Source organism: Schistocerca cancellata, chromosome 5, assembly GCF_023864275.1.
Source record: "Schistocerca cancellata isolate TAMUIC-IGC-003103 chromosome 5, iqSchCanc2.1, whole genome shotgun sequence".
Lineage (NCBI taxonomy): Eukaryota > Metazoa > Arthropoda > Insecta > Orthoptera > Acrididae > Schistocerca > Schistocerca cancellata.
Genome location: NC_064630.1, coordinates 95,681,157 through 95,699,078, shown reverse-complemented (window position 1 = coordinate 95,699,078; position 17,922 = coordinate 95,681,157). Strand labels below are relative to the sequence as shown.

Genomic DNA, 17,922 nt, shown 5'->3' with positions numbered 1-17,922 from the left:
AATATGAACTCTCCATTGAACAACCTAAAGAAAAAACTGAATGATATTTTGAAAGTTTTTAGGTTTTTAAAGAGAATTTTATAATAAAGAACAGCTATGAATTGGCACAGTAAATCTACAACGTTGAAATTCCTGACAATGAAATATTTGTCTCATTAGGCAGTACGAACCTGTAAACTATTCTTTTTTTTTTTTTTTTTTAAAAAAAAGTCTTAAAATTTTTATTACCTACCCCATTTCCTTAAATGGCACAAAATGCTTATATTATACCTATAGATTTATTTATTCCTGTTCAAGAATTTGTCTGTGGTGTAGAAGGAGTTGTCAAGAGGTATGAATTCAGTTTATTTTTAAAACTGTTACTGCTATCTGTCAGATGTTTTACATCATTTGGTAATTTATGGAAAAGTTTTACAGCTACGAATTGTACCCCTTTCTGTGCCAAAGATAGGTTAAGTGGAGGAAAGTGTAAGTCTTCCTTTCTTCTGGTATTATAATCATGAATGTCACTGTTGTTTTTAAACTGGTCCTTGTTGTTGAGAACAAATTTCATTATTGAGTAAATGTACTGTGGGGCTGTTCTAAGAATTCCTAATCTTTTAAAGAGATGCCTACAAGATGTGCCACTATGAGCCCCATACATTATTCTAACCACTTTCTTTTGAGCAGTGAATACTTTTTGCCGAAGTGCTGAGTTACCCCAAGATATTATTCCGTATGACATCAGAGAGTGAAAGTATGCAAAGTATGTTTGCTTGCTAATTTCTATATCCTCAAAATTCGTAATTATTCTGATTGCAAAAGTTGCTGAACATAGTAACTTTAGGAGATTCAAAATATAAATTTTCCAGTTCATGTTCCAGTCACTGAAACAATAGCCATTATTAAAAATAATTTACTTACAAATAAGATTATTAGTACAGAAGAAATAACAGAGGTCATTGAGTTACTTGAATGTGCTGTTGCTTTCAACTATGTGTCATTCAATGGCAAAATCTATTACCAGAAAGATGGATTAGCAGTGGGCAATTCACTAGCAGGTACCATAGTTGACATCTTTGTTAATCATGCAGAATTGCAATTTTTCAAAGATAATCCACAGTTCATGAATAAAATTTTACATTATAAGAGATACATTGATGATACTCCATTGCTATATAAAAGTTCCAGAGATGAGCTGGAGTCACTGACATTTTAAATAATGTTCAGTCGGATATGGCTTGTACAATAGAACATGGAAACAACAAAACCATTAACTTGTTAGGTCTAACTGTTTCACATTGCAGCATAACTTTTGTTTTACCATTTACAGGAAGCCGACTGCCACTGATGTAATTATTAAAGCAAATTCGTGTCATACAGCTAAATACAGAAAAGCCTTTATAAGATCAATAAGTTACAGAATAGTTAAATTATGTCTGGAACCAGATGCTATCCAAAACAAACTAAATATTGTAAAGCAGTTTGCCGAAGCTAACTGTTGTAACCCCAGTGAAGTTGATTATTTGCTTCATAAATTGCAAAAATCTGATAACAGTCATACAACTCCCAATAGCAAATTTACCAGAATTACATACATGAGCTTAATTTCTGGCAAAATTAATAACTTGTTCAAGAACACTGATTTGACAATAGCCGTTACTACCAGTTACCTTTTGCAGAATAGGCTGAAGCATATAATTCAAAACTGCAATAATACCTATCTAAATTCTGGTGTTTGTGTTTAAATATTATGTAAAGATTGTGACAACCAATACATTGGCCAGATAGGTAGAAACTTCACTGCTCACTATAAGGAACACACTTCAGGTACTTCTCGTAATAAGCCAGTATTGGGCCAATACCTAATGCATCACAATCACTCAGAAGAATGTGTAACAAATAGTTTAAAAGTTAAAGAATTGTTGCTTAACGCATTAGAAGAGATAAAAATTTATACTCACTACAAAAATAAACCCTCATGCATACTCAATGAGCAGCTAGACTTCAGAGAAAAATATTTCCATAATCTTTTTGAAACTTACTATAGAATGGTTCTGCCCTTGTGTTCCTCTTTTATTCTTTCTTTTATTTTTTATAGCATCGTTTCATGTTTGTTATAAACTGTGTGCAATTAATTTTAATCTGACTAAAGAACCCTATTTTACTTCTGTTCATATTTATTCCACTTTTATTTCTCTAAGTAACAATTGTAACATCGTGATCACTGCTATTTTACGGACGTTTTGTGAGTGTTGACAACTGCAGTCACAGTATCTTTTAACTTTTGACTGATTATGTATTTGTTTTACATTTATGAGTACTTAGATGGGTCCTTAGTGTATTGTATCGTAATGACAATAACTCGTGTTTCTATACTTCCAACATTTTGCATGCCTATTTCATGGAGTAATTGTAAACAGACATGTTCAGTCTTGGTTTAAACTTCAGTTTTCTTATGCTCATTGTTTTATGTGTGTGATTGCCTCGATGCGTTGGTGAGAGTTTGTGCCGTTTGCCTCGATGCGTTGGTGAGATTTTGTGCCATTGTTCTTTTGATGTAACTAATAAACACATCAAAAAAAGTTTTGCATCACCCTGTTTCCCAGAACGCCTGAAGATAGACATTGACTGTGGATACTGTATCACAGATGCAGTCCCTTTGACTGTTCAGAGATGTCACTAAATCCGCCCAAAGATGTAAACAACCACGCATGAGCAGCGCCTATTTGATGGAGGGGGTCCGATAGCTGATCAGTTCCAGTCATTCCACTAGGAAGGATGTACATGGCTCATGTTGTCTGTAGTTCAACAATGCCTAGACGGTAAACACCGCGATTTGGTTGCATCTGCATTGTTACTTTGTGCCAGAAAGGGGTCTCAACATGGGAAGTGTCCAAGTGTCTCGGAGTGAACCAAAGTGATGTTGTTCGGACATGGAGCAGATACAGAGTGACAGGAACTGTCGATAACATGCCTCACTCAGGCCACCCAAGGGCTACTACTGAAGTGGATGACTGCTACCTATGGATTATGGCTCGGAGGAACCCTGATAGCACTGCCACCATTTTGCATAATCCTTTCGTGCTGCCACAGGATGTCATGTTACAACTCAAACTGTGCGGAATGGGCTGCATGATACACAACTTCACTCCTGACGTCCATTGCGAGGTCCATCTTCACAACAACGACACCATGCAGCACGGTACAGATGGGCCCAGCAGCATGCCGAATGGACTGCTCAGGATTGGCATCATGTTCTCTTCACTGATGAGTGTCGCATATCCCTTCAACCAGACAATCATTGCAGACATGTTTGGAGGCAACCCGGTCAGTCTGAATGCCTTAGACACACTGTACAGTAGGTGGAGGTTCCCTGCTGTTTTGGGGTGGCATTATGTGTGGCCGACGTACGCCGCTGGTGGTCAAGGTAGGCACCATGATGGCTGTATGATTCGTGAATGCCATTCTCTGTCTGATAGTTAAACCATATCGGCAGCGTATTGATGAGGCATTTGTCTTCATGGATGACAATTTGTGCCCCCATCGTGCACATCTAGTGAATGACATCCTCTAGGATAATGACATCGCTCGTCTAGAGTGGCCAGCCTGTTCTCCAGACATGAAACCTATTGAACATGCATGGGCTAGATTGAAAAGAGCTTTTTATGGACGACATTACCCACAAAATATTCTGAGGGATCTAAGCCGAATCACCATTGAGGAGTGGAACAGTCTGGACCCACAGTGCCTTGATGAACTGGTGGATAGTATGCCACAACGAATACAGGCATGCATCAGTGCAAGAGGATGTGCTATTGGGTATTAGAGGTACCAGTGTGTATAGCTATCTGGACCACCACCTCTGAAGGTCTTGTTGTATGGTCGTGCAACATGCAATGTGTGGTTTAAATGAGCAATAAATTTCCTGTACAGGTTCGGGAATTGTTGGAATCGAGTTGATGCAAAACCTTTTTTGATGTGTGTATTTTTGTTACCATGTTGTTTACTTGGTGAAAGACATCTAGAGGATCTGACACATAGCATGACACTAATCATACTTGCACAACAATATTTTGTAAAAACAAGTCACTGTTGCAACTTTGCAATCTGCACCTGTGAAACATGAATTCCATGTGTCGATGATAAGCAACGATGTCAGTCAAGCTGTACTTCCACTGCCACTATGATTTAGGAGGAATATGCAATACCTGGCATGCATTTCTACATGTTGATCTGCATGCAGTATGTTTTTGACATCCACCTGTGGTCACAGCTCTGAAATCCTCTTCTGCTGGAAGGCGCACATCAATATGGCCATGCCATCTCCATGGGGACCAGTATCATTGCTTAACCACAATTTTTGCTGCTATACAATGTATAAGTGTGCAGTAAATCCCCACAGATGGCTGTCGGTGTTCTCACAACTGATTATGATTGGTTCCCTCTTTTTTTACACACATTTTTATCACAGACTGATGAAATATTGTTTATAGCAGTTACTTTATATAATATAAGGGGGCCAGCCGGTGTGGCCGAGCAGTTCTAGGCCCTTCAGTCTGGAACCACACGACTGCAATGGTCGCAGGTTCAAATCCTGCCTCTGGCAAAGCTGTGTGTGATGTCCTTAGGTTAGTTAGGTTTAAGTAGTTCTAAGTTCTAGGGGACTGGTGACCTCAGATGTCCCATAGCGCTCAGAGCCATTTGAACCATTTTATAATATAAGGAACCTATTTCTTCTAATATAAGACACCTATTTCTTCACTTGTTATTAGTTTTTTATGTAATCATTCTGTATATACCTTATTGTAACAACTGTTTTACATCCTGTATGCCTGATTGGCTATCGCTGATGTAATTCAGTGTAGAACGGGTGGAGCATCATGTATTTAAATAACAGCTGCATTGCTCTCCGTAATAGTTGACATTCGTGGAATTCATAACATCTGATCCATTCACCGCCACTGCCCACCACCATGGGTATAATTTACTCTTTTTATTATTTATTATATAAGATCTGTTTTATTTGTTACTACTGTTTGTACACATCCCTCTTAATTCTTTGTACGTTCTTATTTCATTATGATGTCTGAAGAGGGTCGGTAACTGACTGAAACCAGTAACCACAAAAATTAAGGTTTCTTGTGTTCAAGACTTTATGTTCATTTTAAGGAAAGACCCTTCGTCCACATGAAAGTGAAAATGGAATACCATATCTATTATATTTGTAATTTTTATAAAAGCATGATTTTAGGTTTGCAGTTCATGTACCCACACGTTATGCAAACTTAAATAAATATTTGTTCTTCAAGTCAGGGGAAGTGGGGGTGGGGGCAGCAGCAGAGATATTTTCTTTTTTTTCCCAAGGACATCAGGAGTGCTAAATATGACCTGATTATAACTGAGGCATTTCATGTAAGCTCATGTTACGCTTGCATGCTATATGATAATGTACAAAATTGTTAATACTTCGGTATTCACAATATTTTTAGATTTTTCTTTCATGTTACTTACTGAATATTACTGTGTTGTTAAACACAGGTTTACGCTTCACTAGCTGCAAGAGTGCCAAAGATCGCACTGGAATGTCTGTAACTTTAGAACAATGCCAGATTCTTGTCACGGAGTATGATTTGGCAGAACATGAATTCCGCAGAGCTTTGGACTGCATGAGGAGGTCAGTATGTATGCATATATAGTGTTGCCTGTAATTGCTGTAAGGATTCATAAGAAAGTAATAAGAAGTGACTTAGTAAAGATAGTAGTATGAGTCTGTGCTAATTGACACTGTGTGATTACCACAAATTCATACAGTTCATGTGAATTTCAGTCACATTATGTCATTTTACACTGAAAATCCATACCATAGATAGTACTTCGAACATATCAAGATTTTTATGTAAGGAAAAGTAATACAATTGTGCTGTACATATATTGAAACTGTATGAATGTGCTAAACAAGAAGAGAAATAACAGGCCTAGCATTCAGGCAAAGAGACTATTTGTAGCACATGGATAGAAGTCAGCTGGGAAATTTTCATTTTTCGGTTATTCACAGCTACTCACAATATCTGAAGAATAATATCTGTAGATTTGATTATTATATAGGCACTTGGAGTATTGAAAGGAATTCTTTTCTCAAATGATGATTTTTGATTGTGTTCAATTTCGTACACTATTAATGCATCCAAGTGCTAATCCATGCAGTGGCATCATTCAGGTTTAAAAACCAGAAAATTTCAACCTATCACAATCAAAACGGAATATCGTGGCAACTGTGTTTTTAGCCAGAAATATGTTTATGATGGGTTCCATGGAGCTAGTAACTTCAGAAGTGTATCAGCTCTCACTTTTGAAATGTACTGTCCAGTGCAAATAATACAACATGCTGAGTTACTGACTTGCCTTGTGCCACTGTAATTAATATCCGTGCATTATTGTGAACATTGCCCAACTTCAGCTGTGTATTTCTTGAATGCCTGATCTCACACTTCATTTTATCATCTTCTTGTACATCTCATCAGATTAGTTACTTATCATTTTGGGGTTTCTGTTGTTAATTTTTTACACAAAGGCAAAAGAATTCCATGCAGAAGCTTAAAAAAGCGTTTTCTATTGTATCAAAACTGCTTATACAATGAAGGTGCTTACAAATAAAAATGATTATTAGTACATAAGTATATGTATAAGTCACAGAACAAATTATTAGCATACATCTTTTGAAATCCTAACAAAGTGTTTTTCAAGCACTTTCAATACACTATATCTCATAGCTATAGTTTTTAATAAATGACTTTTCCTTATGGAAGTCTTCTGAAAGGTAATCCATTTTTCTGTGCCCTTTTTAAGGCAGCCATTGGTGTTATATGTTAGGTACCATAATTCATATAGTAACACAATGCACTTAGTTTATGTGTGATTTTATTAATGTGTTCGCTGAAATCTTTCTGCCTCTGACAACATACAGGATATGACCTACCAAAATCAGCTGTTTACATGTTGATAGTATATGGCCCAAGAATATTTGTGGGTTTCCTGGATTTGTAGAACCATCCTAATCATTAACTCACACAATAACGAGGAGGAGGGGGATTGGTGAAGGGAAATTCGTGCACACCTTTTCGAAGTATTGTAATCTGGTCTGGTACTTTATGTTTTAAAATTTTGAAAAAAAATTTTGTTTTTAATTACTTCTTATATCAGACTCTGCAACTGTTTAAAATTTCTCAGTAAAACTTAATGCTACAATTTAAGTCTTAGTGGTGAATGTGACTTTAACAAGAGCAGGAATTGTCTGCTGGGGGAGCGACTCTTAAAACAAAGTTTTTGAAAACAAACAATGGAAAACCCAGGATGGAATAATGACAGTATTATGAAGAGGACAGATTGCTACTCACCATATAGCGGATATGTGGAGTCGCAGATAGGAACAACAAAAGGACTGTCAAACAATAAGTGTTTGGCCAAAAAGGCTTTCATCCAAATTAGACAAAACACCCACAACCACCCACCCCCGCGCGTGCACGCCCACGCCCACGCCCACACACACACACACACACACACACACATACACATACACATACACACACACACACACACACACACACACACACACACACACACACACCTGATCACAGTGTCTGGATGCCGAGACCGACCAGAAACTGTGGTAATGTGTGTGTGTGTGTGTGTGTGTGTGTGTGTGTGTGTGTGTGTGTGTGAGAGAGAGAGAGAGAGAGAGAGAGAGAGAGAGAGAGTGCTAATACAGAAAACTTATTTTGGCGTGACATAAAGTACATATTCTATTTCCGGTATGGTATGTTACACTCATATAGAAAGGCTCTATAACAGACCATATTGCAAGATGTTTCCCAAGACAGAAAGTTAAAGATGTGTTTTGAACTAGCTAGAAGTGCACTAATACACAAAGAAAGTGCATGTAAGGACAAGTACAGTAATGCAGAAGTATGCAAAATGAATTTCCAAAATTGTCAAAGCACATACACTGACCAAATTGGGAGAGCGTTTAAAATATGTTACAAGGAACATTGCAGTTTAAATTCAAATCGCACAGCATTGGATGAACAGTTGAGAACAAATAAACATACATTAGGTGAGATTTAAGATAGCATGAAAATTATCCACACTGTGGATAAAGGCCCTCCGTTAAATGTTTTGAAAGAGTTGGAAATTTTTGTTGAAAACTAGAAAAGTCCACAAAATTTATTAAACGAACAAAACTAATTTAAGTTACATGGGTTATTTGACAAAGTGCTGTAGATAAGCAACCAAAATATAATGCCTGCCATATTATCCTAACAGTGGTATTTTTGTAATGATAATTTTGGACACATATTTCTGAAGACATTTTTAATTATGTATATTTTATAATATATGTTGAAAGATACTTTAATTTTTACAGATGTATTTTTTGAAAGATCAGCAATATGTACAGATATGAGATGTCTATACACACATCTGTAAAAGAGGCAATTAAAATGTAAATTTCATTTTCTGTAGTTGTAAATTATATTTGGATACACTATACCTTGGACGTTACAAATACTGTTTTACAGTCAATTTAATCTGTGTCGCTGTCAGTGTCATCATGTAATTACTATAGTGCAGCCAGTTTAATCTTTAGTGCTGTCAGCTAACTTGAAAAATAAGTCACCATACTGGAAATGAATATGTACTTTACGCAACGTAAGTGTAAGTTTTCCATTTTATCTCAATTTGTATCTTTTACAGTGTATATTCTGATGATGCTCTTATTCATTTAAAGAGTATAATTGGTAAATAAAAAATAGTAACAGCGACTTGTGGCTGTTTACAAAAACTTGGTGAATATGACATTTTGCAACAAATGTCATATTCATAATTTCAGGTTCAGGACCCTTCTTACACATCCATATAATTTTAAAAACTATGTTCTGAATGAAAATCATTGAAAGTTAATGAAATTTGTATTTTTTTTATTTTTTCAGTGTTCATAAAGTATCCCTCCACTTGGTGTAAACATTACTGAAAATGTGTTGATGTTGATAAGATTGTGCTAAAAGATAATTTCGGGTTCTTTACCCCACTTACATATCAGAACCTATTTAAAGTGTATGTTGTTAATAAAAGTTAAAGACATTTAATGATTTTTTGTGGGCACAAAAGTACACTCCTCCCTCCCAATGGTATTATGTGTTACGGAAAATGCATTGGTATTCTAGGGTTAGTGGTGTAGGAAAGTTCTTGTAGAATGTAAGTACTTCATCATTAAAGGAGACCACTCACCAAAAAGTAGAAACATTGGGCTGTCAATAAACTTTCCTCCCGAACAGGCCACGAAGGCCCAAAGGTTCTGACCAGCCGCCGTGTCATCCTCAGCCCACAGGCGCCACTGGATGAGGATATGGAGGGTCATGTGGTCAGCACACTGCTCTCCCGGCCATATGTCAGTTTCCGAGATGGGAGCCACTACTTCTCAATCAAGTAACTCCTCAGTTTGCCTCACAAGGGCTGAGTGCACCCCGCTTGCCAACAGCGCTCGGCAGACCAGATGGTCTGTGCTAGCCCACCCCAGCGCTTAACTTCGGTGATCTGACGGGAACCAATGTTACCCCTTGGAGCAAGGCTGTTGGCAGGCTGTCAGTAGGCACACACAAAAGAAGAAAAATTTTGCTATCATTTGACAAGTTAGGGTACACACACACACACACACACACACACACACACACACACACACACACACACCTATTATACCAAAAAATGGTGCTGCACTGTGTGTGTGTGTGTGTGTGTGTGTGTGTGAGAGAGAGAGAGAGAGAGAGAGAGAGAGAGTGAGTATTTGTGTACTCCAGCACATCAAAGGATAACTGTAAAAGCTGGTAAGTTTCCCCCCTTTTGTGTGCTTATCGACAAATCAGACTTTTTGGTGAGTGGTCTCCTTTAATCCTAAAAAATTTACAACTTTATCATTACAATTATTATTCAAAGCAAGGCTTTATAATTTTAATGTCTAAAAATGTTTGAAGCACCAATATTAACAGAAATGGTTTTGTTGTGTTTTAGTGAAGGTAGCCGTAGAGAGAATACTAACAAGAACACAGGTGTTCGCAAATATGCTTTCAATAGCCTTCAATTGCTCACTCTACCTAAGGAGTACAGGCCACCTGCTGGTACTTATGGATCTGCACAAACGTGATGTGACTGTTGTGTCTTCCAGTCAAGTTCCTATATAGTGTTGTTGGTGCTCTTTGGTTCTCATAAACTTCAACCAGAAAATTACAAGAAGTGTTAGTGAGCTGCAGTTACCTGATTCTTAAATGTCCCAAAATTCATTAAAATTTGTGTGGCGTGTGTTTGCTCTAAGAGCTTATTGATGACACAGTGATGCTTCGTAAAAGATTACTCAGCATCTGATACATTTACTGGATCTACAGAAAGTAGCTTCATAAGCTGTTCAGCTTCAGAAAACAATAAACAAATGAAATCTGCAAAATATATACAGCCAAGTGATATCTGTTTCTGCCTTTAGCAGGCAGCTTTAATAAGTACATTGTTGACAGAAATCTGTGTGCACTAAGAAAATATTCACCTTACCTAGACAGTACAAATTTTACACTGGGTGATTACTGTACATAGCAAAAGTATTATGTAATACTTCAAATTCTAAACACATATTCATCTTTTATTTGCTACTTACTCTGCACAAAATGTAACAATATAAGAAAATCAGTATTAATGGTAACACTATACTGGAATAACAATTTTTTGTTGATCTGGAAATGAGGGTGATAGATTTGTTTTGTAAAGATGTTGAAGTTTATTGATTATTGTAATGGTTGTTACTGAATTATTATTCTTGTGTAAATATATGTTTTTCATTTTTATATTAATATTTATTTTTACTTTTTTTGTTATTTGTATTATTCAGTTGATAATGCTACAGATTTGAAATGCTCTAAAAGCATTTTTTTTTTTTTTTTTTTTTTTCCAAATCTTACCTTGATAGCACAATTTCCACTCTGGTATGAGAGGCAAGATTTGTAGTACTGAATCACTGTAATGCTGTCTTGATGAGAGACTTCAGTGTCATTTTAATCTTGTACCATTTGCAGTTTTTAGATCTGAGGTATGCTTTCTACATGTAACTACTGAACTGTACAGACTGGTGCATGGCGACCAGTGCCAGTACTGAAACACTGCTTTATGTCAAACCTCTGCAAGCAGAAGTATTCCGACAATAGGGCTTACAGCTGAAGTAAAATATTTGCTTTGATGTTTAACACAGTGAGTGAACAGCTTGTGTGAAATTAAAATCCTGGTTAAATTCTGTAAGACAAGTACTCCCAGTAGATACCTATGAAAGTAAAAGTGATGACGTTATCGTAGCTTTTGGAACTATTAGTTCCTTCCCAAGGGTGGAGAGATGGGTAGATTGTAGAAGGGTGAAGAGGGAGGACAGGTCACTCACACATCAGGATGAGAGAGGCCTGCCTGTAATGAGGACAGTAGCATTAACAGTTTGAGTGATGAGTGATGTCCTCAGTATTGAAGTTAAGCTTGTCCTGCTTGTGGTTGTTTCTATATTTGCTGAAATCGATCACATACCTTGATCTTCTTCATACAATCTTTCAGTGTACTAACAGTCCTAACGTACAAGTAAATTTCAGTCCAAGACCCAATGCTTCCTTCTTTAACTGTGATAATCTCACTGCCTGTAGGACATAACATAATTGTGATTGGTAACTATCGGTTGCTCTAATGACTGCTATTTTACCAAACTAGGTGTGATCCTCCATCTGGTCTACAGTTGTAAAATCACATTCAGTAGGGCGATGGTTCAAACCCACATCCTGCCATCTAGGCTTAGGTTTTTCGTGATTTCCCTAAATCACTCCAGGCAAATGCTAGGATGTTTCCTTTGAAGAGAACAAAGCTGATTTCCTGCCTCATCCTTTCGTAGTCCCAACTTGTGCTCTGTCTCTAATGATCTCACTGCTGACAGGATGTCAATGTTTAAATCTTCCATAATGTAGGAAAAGACAGCTTTCGACCACAGCCTTCGTCAGTAAGAGAGAGATACGTACGATTCATACACACAAGCAAGCACACCTCATGCACGCTGTCTCTCTCTTACTGATGAAGGCTGTGGCCAAAGCTTTATGTAAGTGTCTTTTAATTGTGCCAGCCTGCAGCTTCACGTGTCATCTTTACAGTAAGTAGCTATCTGTCTTACCGTACATGGTTGATGTTCCTACTGGGGTTCCCATTGTTTAAATCTTCCATCCTTTTTACAGCTTTAAATCAACATTTACTTATCCTGTTTGGAGTCAGCATTTTTCAATCCATTTTTCCCTTTCTGCTTGTTTCTAATACCACCCTGTTTCATACTTTAAGTGAAAAGATTATATTTGTATCTTCTTGCACCACATTTCAGATGCTTACAGTTTCTTCTTAGATTTTCCATTGTTGTGCTGTTTAAAGACTAGGCAGTTCTATGCCCCAAATGTACAACTTGATGAAACCGTATTTTTATTTAGAGAATGGGTGAATTTTAAGAGATTTCACTCACATAATTATAAAATAAAAATGATTTATTCTTTGGAGTGCTCATCTTGTGTAATCTTACTTCTTAAATGTCAGAACTCTTTCACTTATTTTACAATGACTTTTCCAGTTCCAGTTTACATGTTCAGAAATTCATTCTCTCTTTCTTTCACAAATCATTTTAATATTTTTTACAATGCAAATTTTCTACAGGTTGCCCTTTACTTCCCATACAGCCTCCCCACTTTCAGCCTAATGAATTGTGTCACTCAGTCTTAAACATGGTATGCGTTCTCCTCTCACTCTCATTCCTGCTTTACGTTACTCTTTTACTCGTTTCAGTGCTTTTTTGTGTCAGTTGTAATGATAGGAACATGAAGACAATACAACACCCAGTCCCCAGGTGGAGAAGATCTCTGACCTGGCCTGGAATCAAACCCAGGCGGCCTCGGTTTGCAATCTGTTATGCTGACTGCACAGCTACTGAAGCAGACTAGACTTTTTAGTTTCACAATTTTTGTATTGTTTGCTACTGGTGGGATTATCATGGCAGAATTAAGATACACAGAATATATTGTAAATGGCATCAGGTATTGTGCTGCAATGATTGACTTCTGTATCAAAGCGAAGTTAACTGTCGTTGAAAAGGAATTCCTGATACGTACAACAGTAATCGATAGACAAGATTTTTAAATCCAAATGCAGTCACTTGTATTTCATTTTGAAGTGACAGCTGTCTCCATTTTATATTGCACTGACATATGTTAGTCACTGTTACATTGTAAATTACTAAAGGTATCAGGTTAATTTCTTTTAATCATTTACTCTAGGTGCAGATAGAGAATTACAAAAATGGTACATTTAATATTTAACATTCTGGTACCAACATGATTGTTGGAGATGGTACTGCAGTGTTTGTCTTGAATATATTTTGATTTATGTCATGAATAACTTTGTCTTTTATTACCAGTGTGCTACTTGTGCATTCATATGTAACTAATATGGGAGACAATTTGGGAAGACCATCAGTACGTTACAGTCTAAGTGCCTTGCTGGAGGCAGTCCAACTACTTAAACACTTTATTGAAGCATTAAGCATTCTCTGTGATAATCATATAGCTGAGACATTCTCCACAACAGGTAAAGAAGTCATGTTGTTAAACTGCTACCATTGCAACAAAGATTATTTCTATGTACAACAATAGTACTAAATATAAATGTACCAGTGAACAAAAGAATAAATGTTATTTAATAGCTAATCTGTTCTGATGTGGTACTTATTGAGAAGTCATAAATCTTAGTAAATAAAACTTGTGTTTATTAACCAACAAGTGGAATGTGCAATTACACATAGCTTTTACTTCTAGAGAGAAGAATATAACATGTACAGTGCACTTATTTTGTCTTATTATTTATTGCTAAATCTTTCTTGTTTCAACCATTTAGATGAACTGGTATGGAATCTCTATTATGACGTACAGTGTACATACCAACTTCTAAATTTAAAGTTGTATATATATTGTTATGTGGTTTAATATTGAGATGTTAATTCACATGCAGTAGCCTCAGTGTTATGAAACCTAAGAACTTTCATAAATTAAAGAAAATCTCAAGTTTTTTGTTACTTACAGATATTTGTAGCCATTAACTATAACCAAAGATTATATGATGCCCATAGATGCACTTTGCCTGTTATGTACAGTTTAGAATGTAGTTAAAAGTACAGTGTACATATAAATGTTATTTTAGATAGTGCCTCATGTGATACATTTGGTGAACAACTTATTTTAATGTATTGTACCTAATAACTAAATGTTTTAAAATGCAAACATTCCTAAGGTGCTGGTGACCAGGTTTGTTTTATGATACTGGTGGGATATTTAATAATATTTATTGTATTTATTTGTAGTTAAAATACAATGTATGAAGCATCTGAGTGGTTGTCTGTGACAGCATCATAGTTACTTTTAGAAAAGAAAAGGGGAGGGATTGGTTGTATACAGTCACGTCTGAAATCTATCATGTTGGATAGTAAAAGCACATAAATAAATTATATCCTACCACTAGACACATTTTTATGAATGAAATTCATATTGTGTGTTCTAAGGTTTAAAATATTGTCTAGTACAAATAAAAATATCTCCTTGTAAGATGGTGTTGAATGATGGAGTACACTGTATCAGAGCATTGTAATGTATGTAATTCACTATCTTTGTTCTGCGACCTCTATAGTCAAATAGGCATCTCTGTTTCAAAAGTGAAGGAACAGAATTTATCAGCAAAGGGTAAAGAAATGGTTTGGGGAGGAGGGGTGGGGAATGGGGACTTGGACAAGTAAAGACGTTAGCAAGAATCTTACACAGTGAATGGTACCTCAGGAGTTATCTACTGCAATTTCAACAAACAGTAGCAAAATTTGGTATTTATAACAATAAAAATCATCTTATCCACAGCAAAATGTAAGAGGGGAAGAGATTTTTCAGTTTCTTCTTACATCACATCTCTGGTGATTTGGAGGCCTAGATCTGTGTTATTGTTACTGATCACAATATTCTTTGTTTGTGCTGCTAGTACTCTCATATATTGTTTTTTAGCTCTCCTATTTTTTGTTGTCCTTGCTTTTATTTATCCTCCAAGGCATGTGTCAGTCTTTTTCCTATTTTACTTAACTGCCTTTCATCTTTACATTACCCATTTTCCTCTTGCTCACAGAATATGTTAATCAAATCAAATTGATAATATTAAAAGAGAAAAGGAATTAAAGTTGAAAACAACATGGATAAGAAGTTGGATATCTCAAAAGAGAGAACCCATAGCTAATTTTAGCACAACACTTTGGAGTGGGTTTGCAATGCATGAATGTAAATTAAGCTGTAGGAAGCAGAAGATAAAAAGTCTCACGGTACTGTTTGTCCTGCTTTCGGATGGTATTTCAGTAACTAACCAGATTCATGAGAACTGGTGCGTAATGCTTCAACTGTATGTGTTTTTCAAAAGAAGTTTTATTTTATGTGCTTATATGACTGCCTGGCCTTGGTTATTAATTGTGGTTTTCTGCCTTTTAGATAGATATTATTCATTTCCTGGGTCTTCATTTAATTATACCTTTTAACCTGTCACTTTCTACACACTACAATGTGAAAGTAGCAGATCACACAACTTCAGTAAAGATCAGGTGATCAAACTAGAATCATGGATATTACTCAACATGAACGTGAACACTTTCCATGGTGGTGTTGTATACGGAATGCTTCCATAAATGTTATGTCTGAAAGTAAGTAGTCGAAGGAAGAAGCAGAAACCAAATTGTAGTGCAGTTATTTTTGAGCATTTCATAGCATACACTGAGGACATTAGTTGTGTTATTCATAGTTATATTTCTTTGAAATTAACTTTGCACTCATAAATTATGATGCAAGTGTTTATAACATAATTTTCACACTTCATGCATTCAAAGAGTTTACACCCATAGGTTCTTCCTTTTTATGGACTAACTTTACAACAGTGGCACAGTTGACAACATTTTTCATACTTAATGTAGACTGAGTATTATGCATAAGTGGTGTACCTTTTCTTTATTGCATCATAACCAAATTTGGCTAAATGTTCAAAAGGTGGCTGGTTAAATTATTTTAAAGCATTCAGATATAATGCCAAAAAGTTAATGCCTCTGTAACATACACATATACTTAAATTTTAGAGATGAAGAGGTATATAATTTTGACTCATATAAATAAAATTTTGTATTGACATTCTTGTTGTGTGTTCAGAATAAGTATTATATTACCATTTAAACAATTTTTATGTAGTAGTTCTTTGTCTTTCTCAAAAACTGTTGTAATCATCAAATAATCGTATTATATTCATGCGTTCCCTAAAAGGGAAAAACACTGTTGTAAAACCTGTTGTTACAAATCTTGTATTGTACTCAAAAAGATATTTTAATGATGACAATCGAAACAGATTGCTGCAAAAGCAGATGTATTGTATTCTGAAGCAGTAAAAAAGTCTGAAACATTGTGGAATTTCATTTAATTATGCATGCACATACTAAAAATCTTTATACGGGGCTCAAAATCCACTTTTTTAAAACCCATAAAATAGATGGAAAGGAAAAAAATCATCTAAATCACTACAGATTTGGAAGTTATGCTGTAGCTGATAGTAAAAAGTGCAGGAGACTTTCAGAATTCAGTGCGTACAAAAGTGAAACAGAGAGAAGGAAATGGGATAGAAAATCAAGTGAGTCCCATGGCAGAAATACATTCCACTTCAAGATATGGGGTATGAAAGATAAAATTGGTGCAACAATTTAAACACAAATTTGGAAAGTTCAAAATCATGGAAGACTATGCCATTGAAGCACAAAATGATTGCTCACTCATTTTAGTTTACCAAATTGTGTTTAAGATGCAGACTGGTGGTGAAGGCAAACTTATGGTGTCCAAGTACAAAATCAAAAGACCTCTCATTCTACTCTCTTTTCAGTATAGTGCAAGACAATATAAATAGTCATTTGTTTTGATTAAATTTAAAATGGGCCTTGCATTGAGATTGATCATCGTACTAAATATGCTGTGCATGTTTAATTTGTGGTTTTTACAAACAAGCTACATGTATTTGTCATATTTTATTTTATTTGCAGAGATATCTGGTTTCAGCTTTACAGTTATCATTGTATCTGAAACCAGTTATCAGTGGAAATAAAATCAAATGGATGAAAACTGATTCCACAATTTATCTAGATTTGAAAGTCACCAGCATCCTCCAAAAGTCAGATTCAGTTCGGTCCATATGGCAGTATTCCTTTTGGAATATGTGAAGACTAAATGGTGGAAACTTGTGTGTGTGTGTGTGGGGGGGGGGGGGGGGGGGGGATACAAAAAAAAAAACTTTAAACGTTTGTACGAAATTCTTTTGGGTTGTAAAATGCATCATGCTGCAAAATTTTGACCCATTTAAGCCATTTACAGTAGTGTCCACAATCTTGGTTTGGTACTTTATGATATGACATGTTCCACAAGAGAGGATAATTTTGTGGAATCTGACTGCAGCTGTAAAAACCAGAAACATGCAACTGTAAATCTGTCCACAGTACTTGCTACCAGACCACAGGAAATTAACTTCATAAAAATTTAAATGCACAAAAAGAAAGGATCATTTATGTGAAAAAGAGGAATAAAATAAAGTTTTCAGAAGAAATAATGGGGAAAAAGAAAACAAGGGAACTGCTAGTGACATTCATTTTCCAGCATCATCTGTTTTAAGAATTGCCTACCTAGATAGAATATTTAACCAACTTTTGTGTCCAGTATTTGAGGGTGTTTTTTTCCTCCATAGGAACAGGAAGATGTGTACAACAAGATTTCACATTGTTTCTCACTCTGTTAAAGAGGAGAA

General features: G+C 35.8%; 1 protein-coding gene across 1 annotated transcript in view; it reads left to right on the top strand.

Moving 5' to 3' along the window:
• The window catches only part of LOC126188852 (inositol polyphosphate-4-phosphatase type I A), a 260,606-nt gene extending 244,066 nt beyond the window's left edge, over positions 1 to 16,540 (top strand). The window contains exons 16-17 of the mRNA XM_049930493.1: positions 5,521 to 5,656; positions 10,042 to 16,540. Of these exons, the coding sequence (XP_049786450.1) occupies positions 5,521 to 5,656; positions 10,042 to 10,174 (269 nt within the window). The 3' untranslated portion in view covers positions 10,175 to 16,540. The remainder of the gene's footprint in view (positions 1 to 5,520; positions 5,657 to 10,041) is intronic.
• Positions 16,541 to 17,922: the final 1,382 nt, after the last annotated feature.